This window comes from Polyodon spathula, chromosome 3 (genome assembly GCF_017654505.1).
Source record: "Polyodon spathula isolate WHYD16114869_AA chromosome 3, ASM1765450v1, whole genome shotgun sequence".
NCBI classification, from domain to species: domain Eukaryota; kingdom Metazoa; phylum Chordata; class Actinopteri; order Acipenseriformes; family Polyodontidae; genus Polyodon; species Polyodon spathula.
This window is the reverse complement of record NC_054536.1, coordinates 70,449,048-70,469,366: the sequence shown is the minus strand read 5'-3', so window position 1 is coordinate 70,469,366 and position 20,319 is coordinate 70,449,048. Positions and strand designations below refer to the sequence as shown.

The 20,319-nt window shown below is 39.3% G+C and overlaps 1 protein-coding gene across 7 annotated transcripts in view; it reads left to right on the top strand.

Annotated features, from left to right (window-relative positions):
* Nucleotides 1-20,319, top strand: part of LOC121313365 (protein cordon-bleu-like) — a 119,685-nt gene that overhangs the window by 47,828 nt on the left and 51,538 nt on the right. For 6 of the 7 annotated variants that reach the window (XM_041245793.1, XM_041245798.1, XM_041245791.1 and 3 more), the window contains 5 exons: nt 1,979-2,186; nt 3,904-4,132; nt 5,709-5,756; nt 6,986-7,074; nt 9,278-9,322. In XM_041245793.1, coding sequence (XP_041101727.1) covers nt 1,979-2,186; nt 3,904-4,132; nt 5,709-5,756; nt 6,986-7,074; nt 9,278-9,322 — 619 coding nt within the window. The remainder of the gene's footprint in view (nt 1-1,978; nt 2,187-3,903; nt 4,133-5,708; nt 5,757-6,985; nt 7,075-9,277; nt 9,323-20,319) is intronic. The other variant, XM_041245794.1, reaches the window with a different exon arrangement.

Here is a 20,319-nt window from a genome sequence, read left to right as displayed (position 1 = left end):
GGAACTGCTTCGTCAGGGGTCGCAGTCAGCTCTGCTTGGCCGTAGGGGTCAGTGTGGTCGGAGCCCCACCAGAGGGAGCTGCCAGCTATGAAAAAGGGGGGAGAGGTCAGGAGACCACCTTTCACCACAGCAATTTCACTGCAGGAGTTCTGGGGCCTGGAGTCCCCCCAGATGGAGCTGCCGACAATAAAGGGGGGAGAGGTCAGGAGACCACCTTCCTCCGCAGCAGTTTCGATGGCAGAGATCTTGGGGGAGGTCTGGAGACCACCAACCCCAGCAGTTTTTTCCATTGCTGGACTTGTCCCGGCTGAAGGAGTCAGTCTGGGAGTATATATAATAAAATTTATATTTGTATTTAGGCACGAGGATTGCACAGGGAACTGCACTTTATTAATTCACGTACAGTTAAACCACGACTCCAATTGAATGATTGATTAGCAATCGAGTCTCGGTACAGCTGCATAAAAGCAGCATGTTTTCACTCACTCAGGGTTGTGTGTTCGGTGAGTGGAGAACGGGATTGGAGATGGAGGTAATTGTAATAATAATAATAGTTAAAATAGAAGCTCACTGTGTTTTGTCTGTATAGTCCTTTTTGTTTGTCTTTTTGTTTTGGCGGAGAGTGCCGTGTCCTGTGTCTTGTTTGTCATACAACCTTTTATTTTCTGTCAGTCTGTTCATTATTAAATGCTGAGCGAGACCATTTGCTCAGCTTCACCAAACTCCAGCTGTCTTTGTTTATTTCCTGGTTCCTGTTTCTTGTCTGACATCCCCCACTCCAGCCGTCTTTGTGATAGTTCCACACAATGCTGCGGCACATCGAAGAAAACAGTGTTAGTAAGGAAACTGTCAATGAACTGACAAGCCTTATTAAGATGCAACTGACTGCAGTGATTGACAATTTTTTGTCGCTACTTTCCAGAGGAGAAGTTTGACATTTTGAAAGACAATAAATAGGTGGGTGAAAAATCCCTTTGAGTTCGGAAGCCCAGAGTCAGTGATTGACTTAAAGCTGACTCCTCATGAGGAGACTGAGCTGCTGCACCTGACCTGTGACAGCACATTAAAAATACGCCACATGTCCATAAAGTTGTTATCATTCTGGATTACCATCTCCCAGGAGTATCCAGTGCTGAGTAAAAAAAGCATTGTGTTGCTATTCAGTGGCGTAACTAGGAATGCAAATTTGGGTGGACCCCAAATTCGGGTGGAATAATGTCTGACGTCACAGGGAACAGTTTGATTAACCACTTTCTTTGCGATTTAAAGTTAGCTATTATTATTAGGTCTCATGGATGGACCATTTCGTTAAAGTGGGTCGCCTGAAAAAAAGGTTGAAAAACACTGCACTAGAACAGTTAAACTAACTGGTTTAAAATAGTTTGGCAATGTAATAATAAATCTGTCTGTCTGTCAGTCCCCAGTAAGTCTATCAGATCTATTTTCTTACCTATTTAGACAGTGATTTATGTTACATAATATATATTGTTGATGCTACATGTGTTTAAAAATTGCATTACTAATTCATGTAAGGCACATCACATTTACACAAGTTTCGAATTTATTTTCCAACCTCTTTGTATTCAGAATGAATATGTACAGCAGTGGTACTCAACTCTGGCCCTCAAGAGCGAATCCAGTCCAGGTTTTTACTCCAAGCAGGTTCTGATGTACTTAATTGAAGCTGCTAAGAGGCAATTAACAAATTTAGGACCTGGTTGGAATAAAGACCAGGACTGGAATAGATTTTGATTATTAAGAGATGAGTACCACTAATGTACAGTATATATCATTGCAGCCAGTGTTTGTCTGTCTGTCTATATCTATCTATATTGAATGCCATGCTCTCCACAGCCTACTTTGTATGCTCATAGCATTAAACCACTCAATGTAATTAAAACACCTCCAGCCTGATCTAAAGATGTAAACGTACCCCTAGCTATCCATTGTTAATGAGTTGGTCTTTTTTTCACTCCAGTAAAGCACTGATGGATCTACTAGTGGATTTGTGCAGCCAGTACCATTTAAGCCCTGCAGACCATACCCTGGAACTGCAGTCTAGTGAGGCTCAGCCATTAGCCTTCAAGCCAAATACTCTGCTGGGAAAGTTAGATGTGCACACAGTGCTGATCAAGGAAAAGGTTGTCGAGGAAAAACCCAGAAGACCCCCACCTAAAGTGCCAGAGGTGAGTGATCATTATTTTAACCTGTAATCTTATTTATTAGACAGTTGAGTTTTCTATTGCACAATTCACAAAGCCTTTACTGCAGGTCAGCATTTTCAGTCTGAAAGGAAAAATGTACCTGCTAACCATGGTTATTGTTCATTTTTAAAATATACTCTACTGATAGATCCAAAGGAATAAATGTCCGTGTAATACCATAGAGTTATTGCCATTTTAAAAGATTAACAGACAGCATGTGTAGGGTAAGTGCTATAAAATTGTCATTTAGTTGAGTGTTATAAATTATATTTTGCTGACTTTACTTATCTCTAGAGAACAACTTGATCAACATCTCTGGTGTGTCATCTGATCTCTCCATCTCAATGTGCAAATATTTAATGAAGGCTGGTTACACAAACCCTGATTAGCACTAATCTTGGACTAGTTTAGCTAAAATAACATAGTTCAAGACTGCTCCTAGACTGTTTTTCTTGTGTGACAATTCAGTTTTTGTCAATGTTACTAAAGGAAACATGACTTCTCCTTTAGTAAACAGAGACAGGATTACATTTAATATTTGCATGTTACCAATTTTAACAATTGTATAATCCATCATCTGAGGATAAATAGTATAAATGTTGTTGACATGATGCTACTATCTATCCATAACCTTTCAGCTTTATTGGTGGTCTTATTGACTATTTGAACAAATGAGAATTACAGTAAAGAGCAGCATGAGACCACACACAGAGGCATGTTATTGAAAAGAAATAATGAAAACCTTTAGTACTATCAATCTTAAGTCAATTAAATGTTCTGTGACCATTAACAATGAGGTGACATGAATCTTTTCAGAAATGTCATACAATATTTGGTTTTTGTCACCCCAGTTATTGGTTACAGGCTGAGGTGTATCTTTGCTCTCAATGCTAATGCTGCTGTGGAAATGACTGCTTTTAATGAAGGCGTTGCACTAAAAGTAGATCAAGAGTAGCTTGCAAAAAACACGCAGCTCCAATAATATTCAGCTAATTTTTCAATGCTGTTATACTTTCCTTTAATATTTCACCCACATTATGAAAGTTTTCCTTCCAATTGCACAAATTAATTATTTAAAAACCGTAAGGGACATGTTTTCAAAACACATACTCCAGTCTTTAACTAAGTAATTTTAAAGGAAAAAAATCCTAGATTAGTGATAAAAAACTGAAAAACAACCTGCTTGAGAACGCTAAAGAGACCTTGAAATATGTTACTTAAAATGTACTGTTTCCAGCTGTTTTTCACCTTTCAGAAAACAGGAGTTAATTAACAACTTGAGTAAATGCTTTGAAAATATACTCCCTCAGAGTCCAATTACTGTAGAATAAAGTTGATAAAAATAGCTAGTCAGGAAATCTAGGGAGATATTGAAATGTATACACAAGGTTTCATATATCTGACTGTCTTTCACTGCATGACCTGGTAATGTTCCTAATAGGGACACTACCCTTCAAAAAGTATTAGGACATTATTGAGACATATATGGGATATATATATATATATATATATATATATATATATATATATATATATATATATATATATATATATATATATATATATATATATATATATATATATATATATATATATATGTGTGGAACCTTGATAGTGTTCAGTTGAATTTTAAATGGAATGTATTATTGAATTGTGTTCTAAATATGAAATTAAGGTGTGTTTTATTTTATTTTCACAGAAAAGCGTGAGGTTGATAGTGAACTATCACAGGACTCAGAAGGCTGTGGTGCGTGTAAATCCTCTTGTGCCACTGAAGAATTTAATTCCACTCATTTGTGAAAAATGTGAATTCGATCCCAGACATGTTATATTGCTGAGAGACAATATTAACAACAGAGAACTGGAACTTTCCAAATCGTTAAATGACTTGGGAATTCGGGAGCTCTATTTATTGGACCACAGTCTAGGTAAGTTTGAGCGCTCTGCTCATTTAGTTGAAAAGTCTGCAAACATTACAGTTATTAATTTTGAAACATGAAAATAACCTCTAAACCTTCAAACGCTTTGAATACAAGACCTTTTTTAATTTGTCAAAATATGCTTTAAAAATGAGCACTTGTCCCATTATCATGTTAAGTTGTATGCTAAAATATCCTTTTACACTTTCAAAAGTTCAAGACATCAAAAGTATTTTAAAGCTGTAAGGTTTTAATGTATTTAATAGTACAACATATTTCACATACAAATATTACATTACACTGCTTATATTTTGATACTACCTTAGATATAGTAACCAATTGTTTATTTTGTTTCCAGGTATTTATTTTCATGTAAATTAAATTACTGTTTCTTCTTAAACTATCATATAGATGGTCTTATGAACATAGTGAACATTGCTGGTATTGAACCAAGTGCACCAAATACACTAGCAATGACGAAATCCAATGATCATCCATATTACAGATCACATTACAGAATATTTCTTTATTCATTTTGACTTTAAACATTACACCTGAGTTGAAGGACAATTGAGTCAGATTGGTACCTGTGTGAATAATACAAAAATACCATCTGACTTATCTGTGGTAAAGTGCAGAAATTGGTTTCACATAGTTGTCAGATAACTCTGGTGATAATAGTTACACATTCAAGGTAACACATCAGCACTGTTTGCACATAGCAGAGTTTGTAAAATGTGAACCTGTCCTTTTGTTAATTGCATTACCTACAGAGTAGCATTGAGGTCATCTACCTATTGGGTGAAGTTAAAGGGCTGATATCATCCATGAATTATTTATCTTTTGTTTTTTAACCTAACTTAATTCCAGAATAACATGAGAGTCAGGGCCTGCTATAAAAATGACAAATGTCATCTCAGGAAACATGCATTGGCATTGAGTCTAAGTGAACCCAATGACATGTCTTATTATTTTATTCAGACAATATAGAGGCTGCAACATAGTAAAAATAAACAGAAAAAACAGTCCAACACCACTAAACACCAGCTCTTCACTGTTAGTGTATCTATATACAGCTATGGCCAAAGGTTTTGCATCACTTCAAATTTTAGGATTGAGACCAAATTAAAAAAAAAGATCTACATAAAATGAATTTAGGTATTTTATTTAACATCATGTAATCAAATAAACTACAAAAGTATACTATTATGGCTTGTACTGGAAGCCATAAAAGTAGTACAGTATTTCATGTTAGATTTTGAGATGTCACGTTTTTTTAATTTTTGTCAGTTTTTAGTTAGGTATATGGAAAACTTGAAAGTGGTATATAATTCAGTATGTTTACGTAACATTATTCAGCAGGTTTCATTCGACTTTCTGAAGCAAAATGATGCTAAACTTTTGGCCATAGCTGTAGTTTATGACATTATTTTTGTAATCATACAAATGTGTTATTTGTGTGTTGTATTTGGACCATGTTTACAAGGGTTACTTGCATGCTTCCCTAGGGTGTATAATTTAGAATTTAGTTTTTTAAAGGGAGCCCCGTAACAACATGTTCTTCATTATTTGATTCTGTCTCTAGTAAACCATCTATCTAAAAACCATTCTGCACCCGTTCTAAAGTATGGAGGTATTGTGACATGAATATAATTTGTTTTGCTAGTTGCATGGCAGCATTAGAGTTAGTTCATAACCCTGAAACTTGATGTACGGTAATGTATGCTTAAAAATGCATGTGTGTCTACTGTTTAAAGTAGGTGCTTTCTACATAAAGAACACTGTACTATAGTATACTGTAGTATATACAGCATATTTGGAAATTTCTGTAGCAGAAACCTATTTGACTTTTGACTGGTTAAGTCAGTTTTACTTTCTTTACAATAAACATAAAACAAACATATCAATTTACAATAAACATGTATTGGATTTGAGTTTTCCTGGATGTGTTTATGCTGAACAGCTTTGTGTAACTAGCACCTAGTCATTGTGTGTGTAATGTTTTCCTTGTATAAAGTGACCTTGCTTTGATCTACAGTGCACACTGCAGGTGTATAGTTAAGGCTGGGCTTGTTAGACGGTATATGAGCGGGCCCTGCAGCACTGTATGTACCATATTGTAGCTGTAGTGCTATCTGCTGTTTAGTTGTTGTTACTACAGATGATTCAGCTTTGGCAATTCAGAAAATTAAAGGAGTGTCACATATTTAAAAAAAAACAAAAAACACTGTCAATTCCTATAATATACATTAATATGAAGAGCAGTATACTATAGGAAACTAGCTTTTTTGGATGATACTAAAATATTTTTTAATGGGGGTTATCCTGGTGATCTTAATTAAATTTTCTGCATTCTTCATGCAACTTCTAATACAGATATGTACTTCTTAATTGCTACTGTAAGTCTGTTCATTAAAAAAATAAAAATAAATAAATAAATAGGGATCCACATTGAATCATTCTGGCTTCTTGGCTTTCTGCAAGCTGAGTTAATGTGGGCTTACTAATAATGGTCCCTTTCTTTGTGGGTTTCTGTCAGCATTTCCCAACAAGGGAGCCAGCCTGTCAGGGAAACTCTTTTTTAAATATATGGACGAGCTGCTAAATCAACCTCAGTCTAAGATCTTAAAGAGTCTATGTTAACCTGCTGAACTTATAGTTGATGTGTGTGGCTTTTATTTGGACAATGGAATAATAACCAGCATGCTGGCATTAATAAATACACCTGTCTATACAGAATATGTATGTATATATGTGTGTAATATATTATTGTTACCTCCAGAGCCAGACTTCCATAGGCCATTGGCACTGGGACTGCATCAGTTATAAGATGAATCAATATTTGATATTCAACTTTTGCAGAATCAGGTCAGACATCGTCTGTGAGCACCTGTTCCTCTGAAAAGAAAGGCCTCCTGGGTTTATTCAAACTGAACAGGAGGAAAAGTAAGGTAAGAGACATTGCTGCAAACACCTGTATTACTGAGCTTCTTCATTGCTCACAACTGTTAAACTGCCTTAAACTAAGATTCAATAAAAAAATGATGTGCCTGGTTATAAGCCTGTGTTATTTCCCTGGTTTATGGGGGTGATCAGTCAAATCAATCAAAAGTTAAAGGACGACACACCCAAAAACACAATTCCTGTTAAAGAAGGACACACACCACTGCTTTCGAAAACAAATGCTAAAACATTCTGAAAGAACTTAATTTAAAATGCATATTTAACAAACAGGTAAATAACATGGGTTATATATTTTTTGCTTGAACCTCCCACATGTGAGATAAGGCAAAGGAGTATAATCTTCTGCCTTAAGGCAGTGCAACTTGCGGTATACAGTACATGCTAAGTTGTTCTTTGTTCAGTTCAAAAGTGTAGTGAAAAGGACAAAGTTTTTAGTATGAGAATGATATTGTTAAGGCTGAGAAAATACATTATGTGTTCCTTGTTTGGAAGCAGAAGTTTTTGAAATTGGATAGTTACCCTTCTTCATTAAAGCATTCCAGCCATCGAACAAGTTCATAGTTGTCTGTCAATAAAAACATTAGGATAGCAGCAACCATATTATTCCAGTCAAAGAGAATGCAGTAGAATTGACACATCAGAAAGGAGACACTGATTCAATGTTTTTGTTCCAAGGCTTTGTCAGAATTAAATGTGCATGAAGTTGTATGTCATCTGTTACTGTGACAAGTTGTTTGCTGAATGTGGCAGCTACATGAATTACTGTTGCGAGGGTGTTAACTTCTCTATTGAGTATTCCAAACCCCCTGACGAGGTCTTCTCCATGCACAACACTTGATGTTAAGAGCTGCAGAAAGAAACGCTTTGCCACTGCTGCCTATAGTATTCTGTTTCACGAACAGCAACCCATGTTTCTACAGTACATTGATTTACTAGACAGTATACAGATTATGATTTTCTAACATTATTTCCGCTGTATTTAAAGTAGTAATCAAGTAGAGCTGCACAAACTGATTATTTGGATGAAGCTTTCATTGGTGTTAATTGGGATCATTTACCAGTCCAAGTGAAACAAGTGAAGAAACAGCTGCTTGGATTGGTGTGGATTGCTGTTCTTACACAGAGACAAAGAAAAGCAGCACAAAAATCACAAATTCAAGCAGCTGTTTCTTCACTTGTTTCATTTTGAATTGTACAGTAAATTAGCCCAATCTACACCAATAACCCTCCCCTGTTTGTCAGCATCTGATTTCTGTGGAGCGCTCAGTCTGAAGAATCGAATGATCGGTCCCTACTAAAATCAAATAAAATCTCTTAACAAATCACTAGCTTTACATTTCAGTTATTTACATAGATTATATGTCAGTATGAACTACCATGGTTCGAAAAATCTACACTAACTTTTTTTTTTTTTTAACACGAGTATCCTGATCCGTTATTATCAAAGTATTATAGGTACATAGCGTTAATAAAGGGTAATAACTCAGTTTTTAGAAATTCCATTGGGGAGGTTAAAAATCTGGATTTATCGGGCAGGCAAAAACCTAAAAAAAGGTTTAAAGTATCTACTCACAGCTATGGGCATATGTTTTGCATCATCCTATAAGATTAACAAATGTTGTATTATAGTCAAATTAAAGCTGGTGGAAAATGTGACATTTTAAAATCTAACACAAAATACTGTACTACTTTTATGGCTTCTGGTAGACTTTTGCAATATAATTTAGTAGTTTCTTTGATTACATGATGTTAAATACAATATTGCAAATGGATGGAGATGCAGATGGATCACATTAGTTTACTGTAAAGCTATGTCTTAGTTGGTGCTTATCTTGGCGAGAGCCGAGTTCAAATCAGCATAAAGTTTTAACATCTACTCTAATGTAATGGAAATCTAAATTGTGTGTGTGTGTGTGTGTGTGTGTGTCTCTCTCTCTCTCTCTCTCTCTCTCTCTCTCTCTCTCTCTCTCTCTCTCTCTCTCTCTCTCTCTCTCTCTCTATCTATATATATATATATATATATATATATATATATATATATATATATATATATATATATATATCGCAATCCTAAACTTCTAAGTGACAAAAACATTTGGCCATAGCTGTAGGGTTCATTTGCTTCTTGCTTTTTTTTTGTCCTCGATTCTCTGCCATTTTTCTTACTTGAGATGTGTGTTCCTATTTCAGCCTGAAGAGGAAAGGGTGATGAACACAGATGATTGTGACTATGGAGTAAGTACTAACAAATCTCATACAATCAAAGCTGTTGCTACTTAGGTTTCTAGATATACTATAATGTTCATAAATCCTGCTGTGTACATGGTATTGTATGTCTGCACTGATATCATTTCCCTGTACTGTGTCAACAGTAATGCTCCTATCACACTGCCTACTAATTTAATCTGATGATCATTTTAGGTTTATACTTGTTAAATGTAAGAAAGTACTGCATTTTATTTTAATGTGATGATATGAAGTATCAGGCTTTAGTTTGTGTAAAGTGGTTGCCATTTGAGCAATTGACTTAAAATATTTGGGAGATTAGGGTGTAAAAAAAAAAAAAAAAAAAAATCACTTTGTCAGCATTGACGACCCCATTTAAATTTACAGCTGCAACAAATGGATTTTGCTGTGTATGACATTACAGCACTTAAAAAAATGCCTCTGGCAGCTAAAATTTTAAACAGAAGATGGCAGTGTTCTTGTGTAATCACCTAATAAAGCATTTTTTAAAACAAATTTGCAGTTAGTGAAAAATATTGCTGAATTCATAGCTTTAATTTATTCAGCATTAATTTAAAAATATAAGTTAAACAGGTATGTGTTAATGCATAGAAAAACATAATTATCTGATTAATTTACAAACTATTATACAGTATAGTTTACAGCAAGTTTACTAGCATCTGGGATGTAATCTAAAGATTTGTCAGTCCAGTTATGACGTAATTCCCTAAGGACATTCTGTAGCAGCAGTTATAGACTTATCTAGTGATACTGTATATGGTTAAAAACACAAACATGTTGTAAAGAAAATATCTTTCATTAATATCTCCACTTAAAAAACAAATTTAGGGAAGTCATGCATTGCTGCCCTGAAACAGAATCTCAAATAAAGCTGTCCTTCAGGGTTTAATAAAACATATATGAACTGGATATTTCCTGTCATGTGTTAAAATATTGCCATCGCCTCATATATGAGGCATATACCTCATAGGTATATGCCTCATATACCTCAACTCCAGTCCATGTTAGTGTGTGTGTGTGTGTGTGTGCCCATATATATATATATATATATATATATATATATATATATATATATATATATATATATATATATATATATATATATATTTTCCTATGGTGCAGTTGTGAGTGGCAGTGTTGAAATAGTTACATTAAATGCTGATTAAATGTCCTTGTTGTTTGTTTTAATTTAATTTAATACTTGTACAAGTCCAAAAAAATCAGTTCCTGGACAGCTAAAAACATAGCCGTGCCAGTGCCTGACTCAAACATTTTAACTTGATTTAGGCCATTATTTAGCCCAACTGCCAGGTCAAACGATTGGTGTACCTAGTTTTTTATATTTTTTTATATTTGTAATTAATTTTTTTCTTTTTTGTGGTTTCTTTTCAAAAGGATATATCATTTCATGTATGGTATGGTTTTCATGGCCCAAGGTTGCTATAACATCTCAGTTTCTTGTTTACACTTGCTAAAAGAAACACTGGACTTGACAGCTGTCTTTACCTGGAAATCATTTTCTTAAAGAACGGACACACATGTCTGAATCATCGCTGAGTTCAGGAAGTTTCATGACTCTCAAGTGTATAGTGATAGTGATCTTGCTTCTGGGCCGTGTGTTAAGGGGACTTTACCTGTAAAATCAGTGATTGTCCTGGCCAAATTCTGCCTAAATTCACCCTGTCTTCTAATCATATACAATGGAGAAAAGACATTGCTGGAAACAAGATGTTAAGTCTCGGTTTAACTGTGAGCTACTCAGAAAGAAGATAAAACACGATTGAAATGCATTAAAAGCTGAGAAAATTCACCCAGCATTACAAGTTCTAGGCTAAAGAGAAAAGAAGGAAATTAAAGTAAGGCTTGGCCTCTGAGAATATATAAAAGGTAACTAAACACATTTAATGTAAACACAGAAGCGGCTCACAGGAGATGGAAGTGGTGCTGGTGGGAAGATGCAGTAAAGACGCCCTCTTGGCGAGTGCTGGCGATAAAGCAACTTTGTTTTGAATTAGAGAGCAGGGGAGGTTCTAGGTTATTACAAAAAAAAACTAAAAAAACTTAAAACAGTATTAAAGAAAGGTGTTAAATTGCCAACAAATAAAATGATAAAGTCAAATAACCATTCCTTGCAGGAGTTTTATTGTCTCTAATTAGTTTGTCTGTAGAACTGGAAATGAGGATCAACTGACTATAAATTATTGACGTTAACGATTAGACCACACCACCTTCAGCATTCCAGTCCTACCTGTGAGTGCAAAGAGATATTAATTGGTTGTTAACTTCAGTTATCATAACCTTTACAAAAGTTAACTGCAGAATAAATATAGTGAAAGAAAGATCACAGTGAACATTTGTGGTGAACTTTTCTATGGGTCTAAGGGACTTATGGTAGAAAACATAGCTTCCCTAGGTACAGAAGGGTAGGATATTTCATGTAGCACACCCTCTGGTGTTTTTCTATTCTTAACTTTATTTTTATTTTTGTACTGTTCGTAAACAAAAGTGGCGATTAGCTGTTTTATTAGCTTAATGGTGGGAAGGCTAGCTGACACTACCAGGGAACCCGATGATTCTGTGACCAGAAAAACAAATAAAAGGTGGCATATGAGAAGGGGTGTTTGAAAATGGCTGTCTGTTTTAGTTTACCAAAGGGACTGTAATTAACTAAATAAATGAAAGGAGGAAAGGAGAAAGTGAAGCCTGAAACCAGCAAAGTGAAGCAGTGGAGGGGAAGCTGCAGCTAACCTCTAGTTAAAATAGTCTGCGAGTCCCATCAACTGTGTCTCACTGCTGTTATCTTCAATTGAGATGCAATATCTTGTTTTTACAGTGGCGTCCCATTTATTTATTTTTTTGTAAAGCAGATTCTTGCAGCCGTGTTTATATAAGATGCTCCAGTAAATCATATCATTAAAACTAATTAAACAATAGCATTCAGGAGCAGTTACATGGTATAAAAATTACTATTTCCAGTCAGCCTTTCGATACATGCTGAGTGCAGATTTCTTCTGGAAGTTGGTTACAAGAATAGGGAGCATTGTATGCGAATGAATGCTTGCCAGATCCAATGAGCGTTTGGTGGATTTTAAATCTGGGTTCCATGCATGATAACAAATGTAGGTCATTTTAGTTTAGTTATGCTGGCAGAAGTTCCTCTAAGATAATTAATAATAAAAGGAAGGCTTCATGGACTCCTAGTTGTGAATTTATTTTAGCTACAAAGAAGGAATAATAGCACTGGATAGAGAACTGGTTATAGTGCTGGAATTAGTCAAGTTGCTCTAGTGGTACTATTGCGAGTGCAATAATAAAAGCATCCCCTTCTTTTTTTCTACTATTTAGTCTTGGGATTTACCCAGTTACCTTTATGCAATATGTGTACACCTGATTTCACAGACAATAAATATCCCACAGTTAGTGCTAAACAAGCTATGGGAAACCAGCAGGAAATGTCTTTTTTTTTTTTTAAATATAGAAAATGATTACTCTGTTAAAGTGAACTTTTATAACATTCTCACTATTTACTATTTCCTGTGTACAAAATATGTTTTGTTCAATTTTACTCACAAACTAATTTCCCTAATCCAACACTGACAAAGGCTCCAGTATATCATCCATGCAAAAAAAACTCACGTTCAAGTGCTAACATAATTTCAAGAGCAGGCTTCCATTTGAATATTGCACATATGAATACAAATATAAAAAACAATCAGAATTGACGAATATAATATTAGAATTGACAAATATAATATTAGTGGGTATACACTGTATAGGAAAGGCAGGCATGGCAAAAGAGGCAGAGGGGTAGCGCTATACATCAAAAATAGTCTTGAAGCCCAGGTGTTAAATCTGGAAGAAAAAAACAAAGCAGAATCAATATGGGTTAGAATAAAAGACACAAATTCAAAGGGTATAATAGAAGCATGCTGTAGACTGCCAAATTTAGGCATGGAGCAAAATAATCTGTTATACAATGACAATAGAAATGCGTGCAGCAAAGGAGAAGCCATATTCATGGAGGATTTCAACTTCCCCCATATAAAATGGGAAAACCCGATGGGGAACACGACAGATGAAATTGAAATGGTGGAAATGACAAGTGACTGCATGCTAAAGCAATATGTCAAGGCACCGATTAGTAGGGAGGCATGTCTTGATTTAGTCTTTTCAAATAACGAAGACAGAATAACTAAAACAAAGGTGAGCGAACCACTGGCAAACTCAGACCACAACATGGTCTCATTTCAAGTGCTTTTTAAAACCCAAAAAATAATGACTAAGCAAAGGTTTACAATTTTATAAAGACAAACTATGAAGGTATGAAACAGAGACTAACAAAAGTAGATTGGAGAAAAACAGAGAAAACATCCACGGAAAAACGATGGCTGTCTTTAAAAAATGTAGTATTAGAGGAGCAAAACAATTACATTGCAAAAGTAGACAAATCCATATCTAAAACTAAATTGCCAAAATGGTTTAATAATAATTAATAATTAATAAATAATTAATAATATTTTACCAAGAACAAAGTACATAGAAAGAGTACTTGGAACTGCAAACACAAGTAAAAAAGGAAGTTAGAAAGGCCAAGAGAGATAGAAATGAGCATTGCTAAGGGGGCTAAAACCAATTCACAGACGAAGAGAAAAAAATAGCAAATATATTAAATTATTACTTTTTAAGTTTTTACAAAGGACGATATGGACAACCTGTTCGTATCCAGTTTTAAATAACTTTAATATAACATAAGCAGAAGTATTGAAGGGATTAGGAGCTCTTAAAATAAAAAAAAATCCCTGGGCCGGATGAGATCCTCTCAATAGTACGCAAAGAAATGTAAGAAGTTATTTACAAACCACAAACGAAGATAATGCAACAGTCTCTTGACACAGGGGTTGTACCGACAGACTGGAGAATTGCAAACGTAATACCAATCCACAAAAAGGGAGACAAAACCGAACCAGGTAACTACAGACCAATAAGCCTGACTTCTATTATATGTAAACTTATGTAAACTATAATAAGATCCAAAATGGAAAATTACCTTTATGGTAACAGTATCCTGGGAGACAGTCAGCATGGTTATAGAAAGGGAGCTCACATCTAACTAGCCTGCTTGCATATTGCATGGTTTATTTAGATTTCCAGAAAGCTTTTGACAAAGTCCCTCATAAAAGATTAATTCTCAAACTGAATGCAGTAGGGATTCAAGAAAATGCATGCACATGGATTAAGGAGTGGTTAACATGTAGAAAACAGAAAGTACTGATTAGAGGAGAAACTTCAAAATGGAGTGAGGTAACCAGTGGAGTACCAGGAGCGGAGTATTAGGTCCTCTGCCATTACTAATCTAAATTAATGACTTAGATTCTGGTATAGGAAGCCCCCCCCCCCCCCCCCCCCTTTTTTTTTTAAGTTCAGGAAGAGGTGGAAGGATATTTAATAAAAATAACTTTTTTTATTTATTAAAACATGTTTTTACGTTTTTTTTGTTTTTTTTGTAATGTTGGTTGATCCATTTTATAAGCGCAATAAGACATTTCAGGGTGTGGGATATACTCTAATCACCACACTCCCCGGGTGGATAAAGCCACTCAGCTTCGCCTCGTGACTTATAACACATCCAGGGCGTGTGGATATTAGAGTATATCCAACACTGTCAGGCCTTATTGCTTACGTATTCTACATCATATACAAAGTAGTAGTATTGCAGAAAAAATAATTAAAGGCAACAACAGGACAAATAAGAAATAAATAAATAAAAGTCTGTATATACATGGTTTGTTATGGTTTTGCATTTAAAAAATGAACAAATTAAAAGGCATTCAGAGGACTCCAGAAGGAAGACATTGATTTAAAAAAAACTACGCACCCCAACACGAACATTGACCTGCGGTCTGCATTATTATCAGCAATGTGTATGAAGCCGCTGGTAGATTACAAAAACGATTAAGTAAACTTAGGCTAGGTAGTTGTTATCTTAGTATGTTTTTATTAAATTTGATTCATTGAAAAAGACAAGAGAGAACCAGATCGTTGAAGTAGGCTACAATATATTTTTTTCATAAAAAATTTGTCATTGTTCTATGTTGAAATTAATGTTCAGCTTTCGTATTTTGTTGTGCACTACTCATTTAATCAAGCCAAGTAGCGTAAGAAGTTCCTTGTATCTTTCAGGATGTTTTTCAAATCAAGTAAGCTTATTTGTGTATAAAAAACGACAATAGAGTTACAGCCAGTGTCATCTTATTTAAAGGCACTCAAGCTGAAATCGTAAAGTAATTTAAAGTAGGCTACAAGATGGCAGCGGACTGTCTCTCTTTAACTTGTATGCAAGAACTTGGAGACTTGATACAACTGTGTTGAGAATTTAAAAAGAAAGCATTTTATGAGGTTTTTAACTAGAGAGACCAGGAATATGACTCTGCGGGCCCAGAGGCTCCAGGGCTGTGCCCCTGCAAGCCCCAGCATAAATTAAGCACTGATAATAGGTAACGTTACTGTTACTTGTAGTGCATGTAATCTGTTACTTTTACCCAACTGTAAACAGTGTTTGCCTGTTCTCATCTAGCAAGACTGCATAATTGAAAAGCTTATATTAAGTTTACACTATGATGTACTGTATTATTAGCCTCCTATTTCTAAGTGTTTCAGATGTATTGCTGCCCTGTTTATAATATCTCAGGCCCACGATAAAAAGGGTTTTATTGTATAGTATTTGTGATTTTTTTTTCTTATGTGGGTCTCGCTATATTGCCTCCCTCAATCTGTTGCGGTTTTATAAAGACCCCCTGTGGCAGGCTGGCGAGTGGATAGAGGCCCAGAGACAGACTGCAGTTCAAAAAAATAACTATTTTATTATAAATAAACAAAAATAAAGTGCACAAGGGCAAAATAACAGATACTCAAACACAAATAAAGCAAAAACAAAACTCACAAAAATAAAGTTTCCAGGCTGGGCAATGCCTTCACTGGATTTAGAAAATTCAAAAACCACAAAACAAACACCAACCTGCTTCCTCAGCTCCCTCTCCCCAAATGAGAAGCAGAGGCCTCCTTTTATATCAGGTGGCTGGGCGCTGATTGATCGTTAATCAACCTAATCAACTAATCAACCCCAGCCACCTGAACATAATAAACCCAGGCAGGTAGGGGAAGTTAACCCCATCCCTGCCAATTTAAAAGGGCAGAGCTTTGCTCTGCCACACACCTCCCCCCATGTACAAAGTACACTGGCCGCAATCGGCCAACTCCCCCCTTCCCCCCACCCCCCCCCCCCCCCCCCTCCCCCCAAGAGTCCAATTATGTCCCTTGGGTGGGCTGTTATGGTGGGTGGTGGTGGGCGGGGTTGATGTCGGAGCCCCCAAGCCTTCTTTGGTTGAGGGGGCCCCGAATCTCCAAGGTAGCACGGCGACGGCGGCCCGGGTCCCTCTGGTGGCGGAGGCGGCGACGGCGGCCCGGCTCCCTCTGGTGGCGGAGGCGGCGACGGCGGCCCGGCTCCCTCTGGTGGCGGAGGCGGCGACGGCGGCCCGGCTCCCTCTGGTGGCGGAGGCGGCGACGGCGGCCCGGCTCCCTCTGGTGGCGGAGGCGGCGACTGGCGGCCCGGCTCCCTCTGGTGGCGGAGGCGGCGGCCCGGCTCTCCCTCTGGTGGCGGAGGCGGCGGCCCGGCTCCCTCTGGTGGCGGAGGCGGCGACTGCGGCCCGGCTCCCTCTGGTGGCGGAGGCGGCGGCCCGGCTCCCTCTGGTGGCGGAGGCGGCGGCGGCGGCGGCTCCCTCTGGTGGCGGAGGCGGCGACGGCGGCCCGGCTCCCTCTGGTGGCGGAGGCGGCGACTGCGGCCCGGCTCCCTCTGGTGGCGGAGGCGGCGGCTCCTCCCCGGCTCGGGCTCTGAGAGCGGCGGCGGCGGCTCCTCCCTCTCGGGCTCTGAGAGCGGCGACGGTGGCTCCTCCCTCTCGGGTTCTGAGAGCGGCGGCGGTGGCTCCTCCCTCTCGGGCTCTGAGAGCGGCGGCGGCTCCTCCCTCTCGGGCTCTGAGAGCGGCGACGGTGGCTCCTCCCTCTCGGGCTCTGAGAGCGGCGGCGGCTCCTCCCTCTCGGGCTCTGAGAGCGGCGGCGGCTCCTCCTCCCTCTCGGGCTCTGGGAGCGGCGGCGGCTCCTCACCCCTCTCTGGCTCTGGGAGCGACGGCAGATCCTCCTCCCTCTCTGGCTCTGGGAGCGACGGCAGATCCTCCTCCCTCTCTGGCTCTGGGAGCGACGGCAGCTCCTCACCCCTCTCTGGCTCTGGGAGCGACGGCAGCTCCTCCTCCCTCTCTGGCTCTGGGAGCGACGGCAGCTCCTCCTCCCTCTCTGGCTCTGGGAGCGACGGCAGCTCCTCACCCCTCTCTGGCTCTGGGAGCGACGGCAGCTCCTCACCCCTCTCTGGCTCTGGGAGCGACGGCAGCTCCTCACCCCTCTCTGGCTCTGGGAGCGACGGCAGCTCCTCACCCCTCTCTGGCTCTGGGAGCGACGGCAGCTCCTCACCCCTCTCTGGCTCTGGGAGCGACGGCAGCTCCTCACCCCTCTCTGGCTCTGGGAGCGACGGCAGATCCTCCTCCCTCTCTGGCTCTGGGAGCGACGGCAGCTCCTCACCCCTCTCTGGCTCTGGGAGCGACGGAGGCTCCTCCTCCCTCTCTGGCTCTGGGAGCGACGGCAGATCCTCCTCCCTCTCTGGCTCTGGGAGCGACGGCAGATCCTCCTCCCTCTCTGGCTCTGGGAGTGACGGAGGCTCCTCCTCCCTCTCTGGCTCTGGGAGCGACAGCAGATCCTCCTCCCTCTCTGGCTCTGGAAGCGACGGCGGCTCCTCACCCCTCTCTGGCTCTGGGAGCGACGGCAGCTCCTCACCCCTCTCTGGCTCTCGGGAAGGCGGCTCACCCCTCTCTGGCTCTTGGGAAGGCGGCTCACCTCTCTTTATTGGAGTGACCGGTGGATCTCCCATGTCTACCGCCAGGTAATTAACCACCATGAGGGCAACCTCTGGGAAGGAGGCCGGGTGGTGTTGTTCCTCCCACTGTTCCCACCTCTCCCCATCTCGACGCCACAGCGTGTTGATAACTATGGGGAGATCGTGGACGAGGTCTGCCTCAGGGTGCATCAACCAGTCCCAGATCTCCTGGGACGGTGGTGAAGGTGGTGGTGCTGGAGGTAGTGGGGTGGCCCCTGATGCCCGGGGTGAACACGGCACCTCTTCCTGGGCCTGGTTGTAGGGGCATCCTGCCCAGTTGTGGCCGTCCTCCTCACACCGGCCACACCAGTTTGCCGGTGGCACGTCTGGGCAGGACCGCCAACGATGGTCCTCCTTCCCACACCAGGAACACCAGGGGAAGAGGCTGGCCGGGTCCTCCAGTGGTGGCTGCAGCAGCTTACATTTCTTCAGCTGCTGCTTGTCCTGCCTTTTCCACTGTCTGCTCTTCTTTCCCATTTTTTTTTTTTTTCAAAAAAAAAAAAAAAAAATAAAATAAATACTGCTCTGAGCCTCTAGGTGGCGCTATCCCACTTCTGACACCAAATGTGGCAGGCTGGCGAGTGGATAGAGGCCCAGAGACAGACTGCAGTTCAAAAAAATAACTATTTTATTATAAATAAACAAAAATAAAGTGCACAAGGGCAAAATAACAGATACTCAAACACAAATAAAGCAAAAACAAAACTCACAAAAATAAAGTTTCCAGGCTGGGCAATGCCTTCACTGGATTTAGAAAATTCAAAAACCACAAAACAAACACCAACCTGCTTCCTCAGCTCCCTCTCCCCAAATGAGAAGCAGAGGCCTCCTTTTATATCAGGTGGCTGGGCGCTGATTGATCGTTAATCAACCTAATCAACTAATCAACCCCAGCCACCTGAACATAATAAACCCAGGCAGGTAGGGGAAGTTAACCCCATCCCTGCCAATTTAAAGGGCAGAGCTTTGCTCTGCCACACCCCCCCACACCCCCGTGACATATATGCGAGTGTGTATGGTGTATCTTCTGGACCTCTGCAACTTGGCAGTTAACCTGAGCCCCTGATGGGAGATGCTGAAATTGAAGAAGAAATCTATGAAAAAGACAATGTAGGGGAGCTATAAAAAAAGATGCTCGGATATATAGTGAAGTGTTGTATTTAAATCAGGGGAAGTACCTGTAATGTTAAAACTTTGCAATGCATTAGTAAGACCTCGTCTAGAATATTGTGTTCAGTTCTGGTCACCTCGCTAAAAAAGGATATGACTGCTCTAGAAAGAGTGCAAAGAAGAGTTAGAATTTTTCTGGGTTTAAAAGGCATGTCAGATGCCAACAGGTTTAAAGAATTTAATCTATTGAGTCTTGAACAAAGAAGACTATGCTGTGATTCAAGCTTTCAAAATTCTAAAAGGTATTGACAATGTCGACCCAAGGGACTTTTTCGACCTGAAAAAATAAACAAGGAACAGGGGTCACAAATGGAGATTAGATAAAGGGGCATTCGGAACAGAAGATAGGAGGCACTTTTTAACACAGAGAATTTTGAGGGTCTGGAATTAACTCCCCAGTAATGTTGTTGAAGCTGATACCCTGGGATCCTTCAAGAAGCTGCTTGGTGAGATTCTGGAATCAATAAGCTACTAACAACCAAACAAGCAAGATGGGCCGAATGGCCTCCTCTCGTTTGTAAACTTTCTTATATTCTTATGTATTAGAAAAACAATACATACAAACATACTCAATCCATAGTCATTTACCAGCAGAGGGAGCTTATCATGGTGGAAATGGATTCCAAATAGGAGAATAAACATACTGGCTGTAAGAAGCATCATGTAAAACCGTGAGATGTAGAGCAGACATCTTGGTTCATTGTTGCTTGTCTGTTTTTAGCAGGTCTATCCCTTGTTGGTGATTGCTATAATTGTTTATCTGGAAGACAATTTCATATGTATAACTATTATTATTCTCTGGTGTAAAAGTGCTTTCTAGCAACAACAACAACAAAAA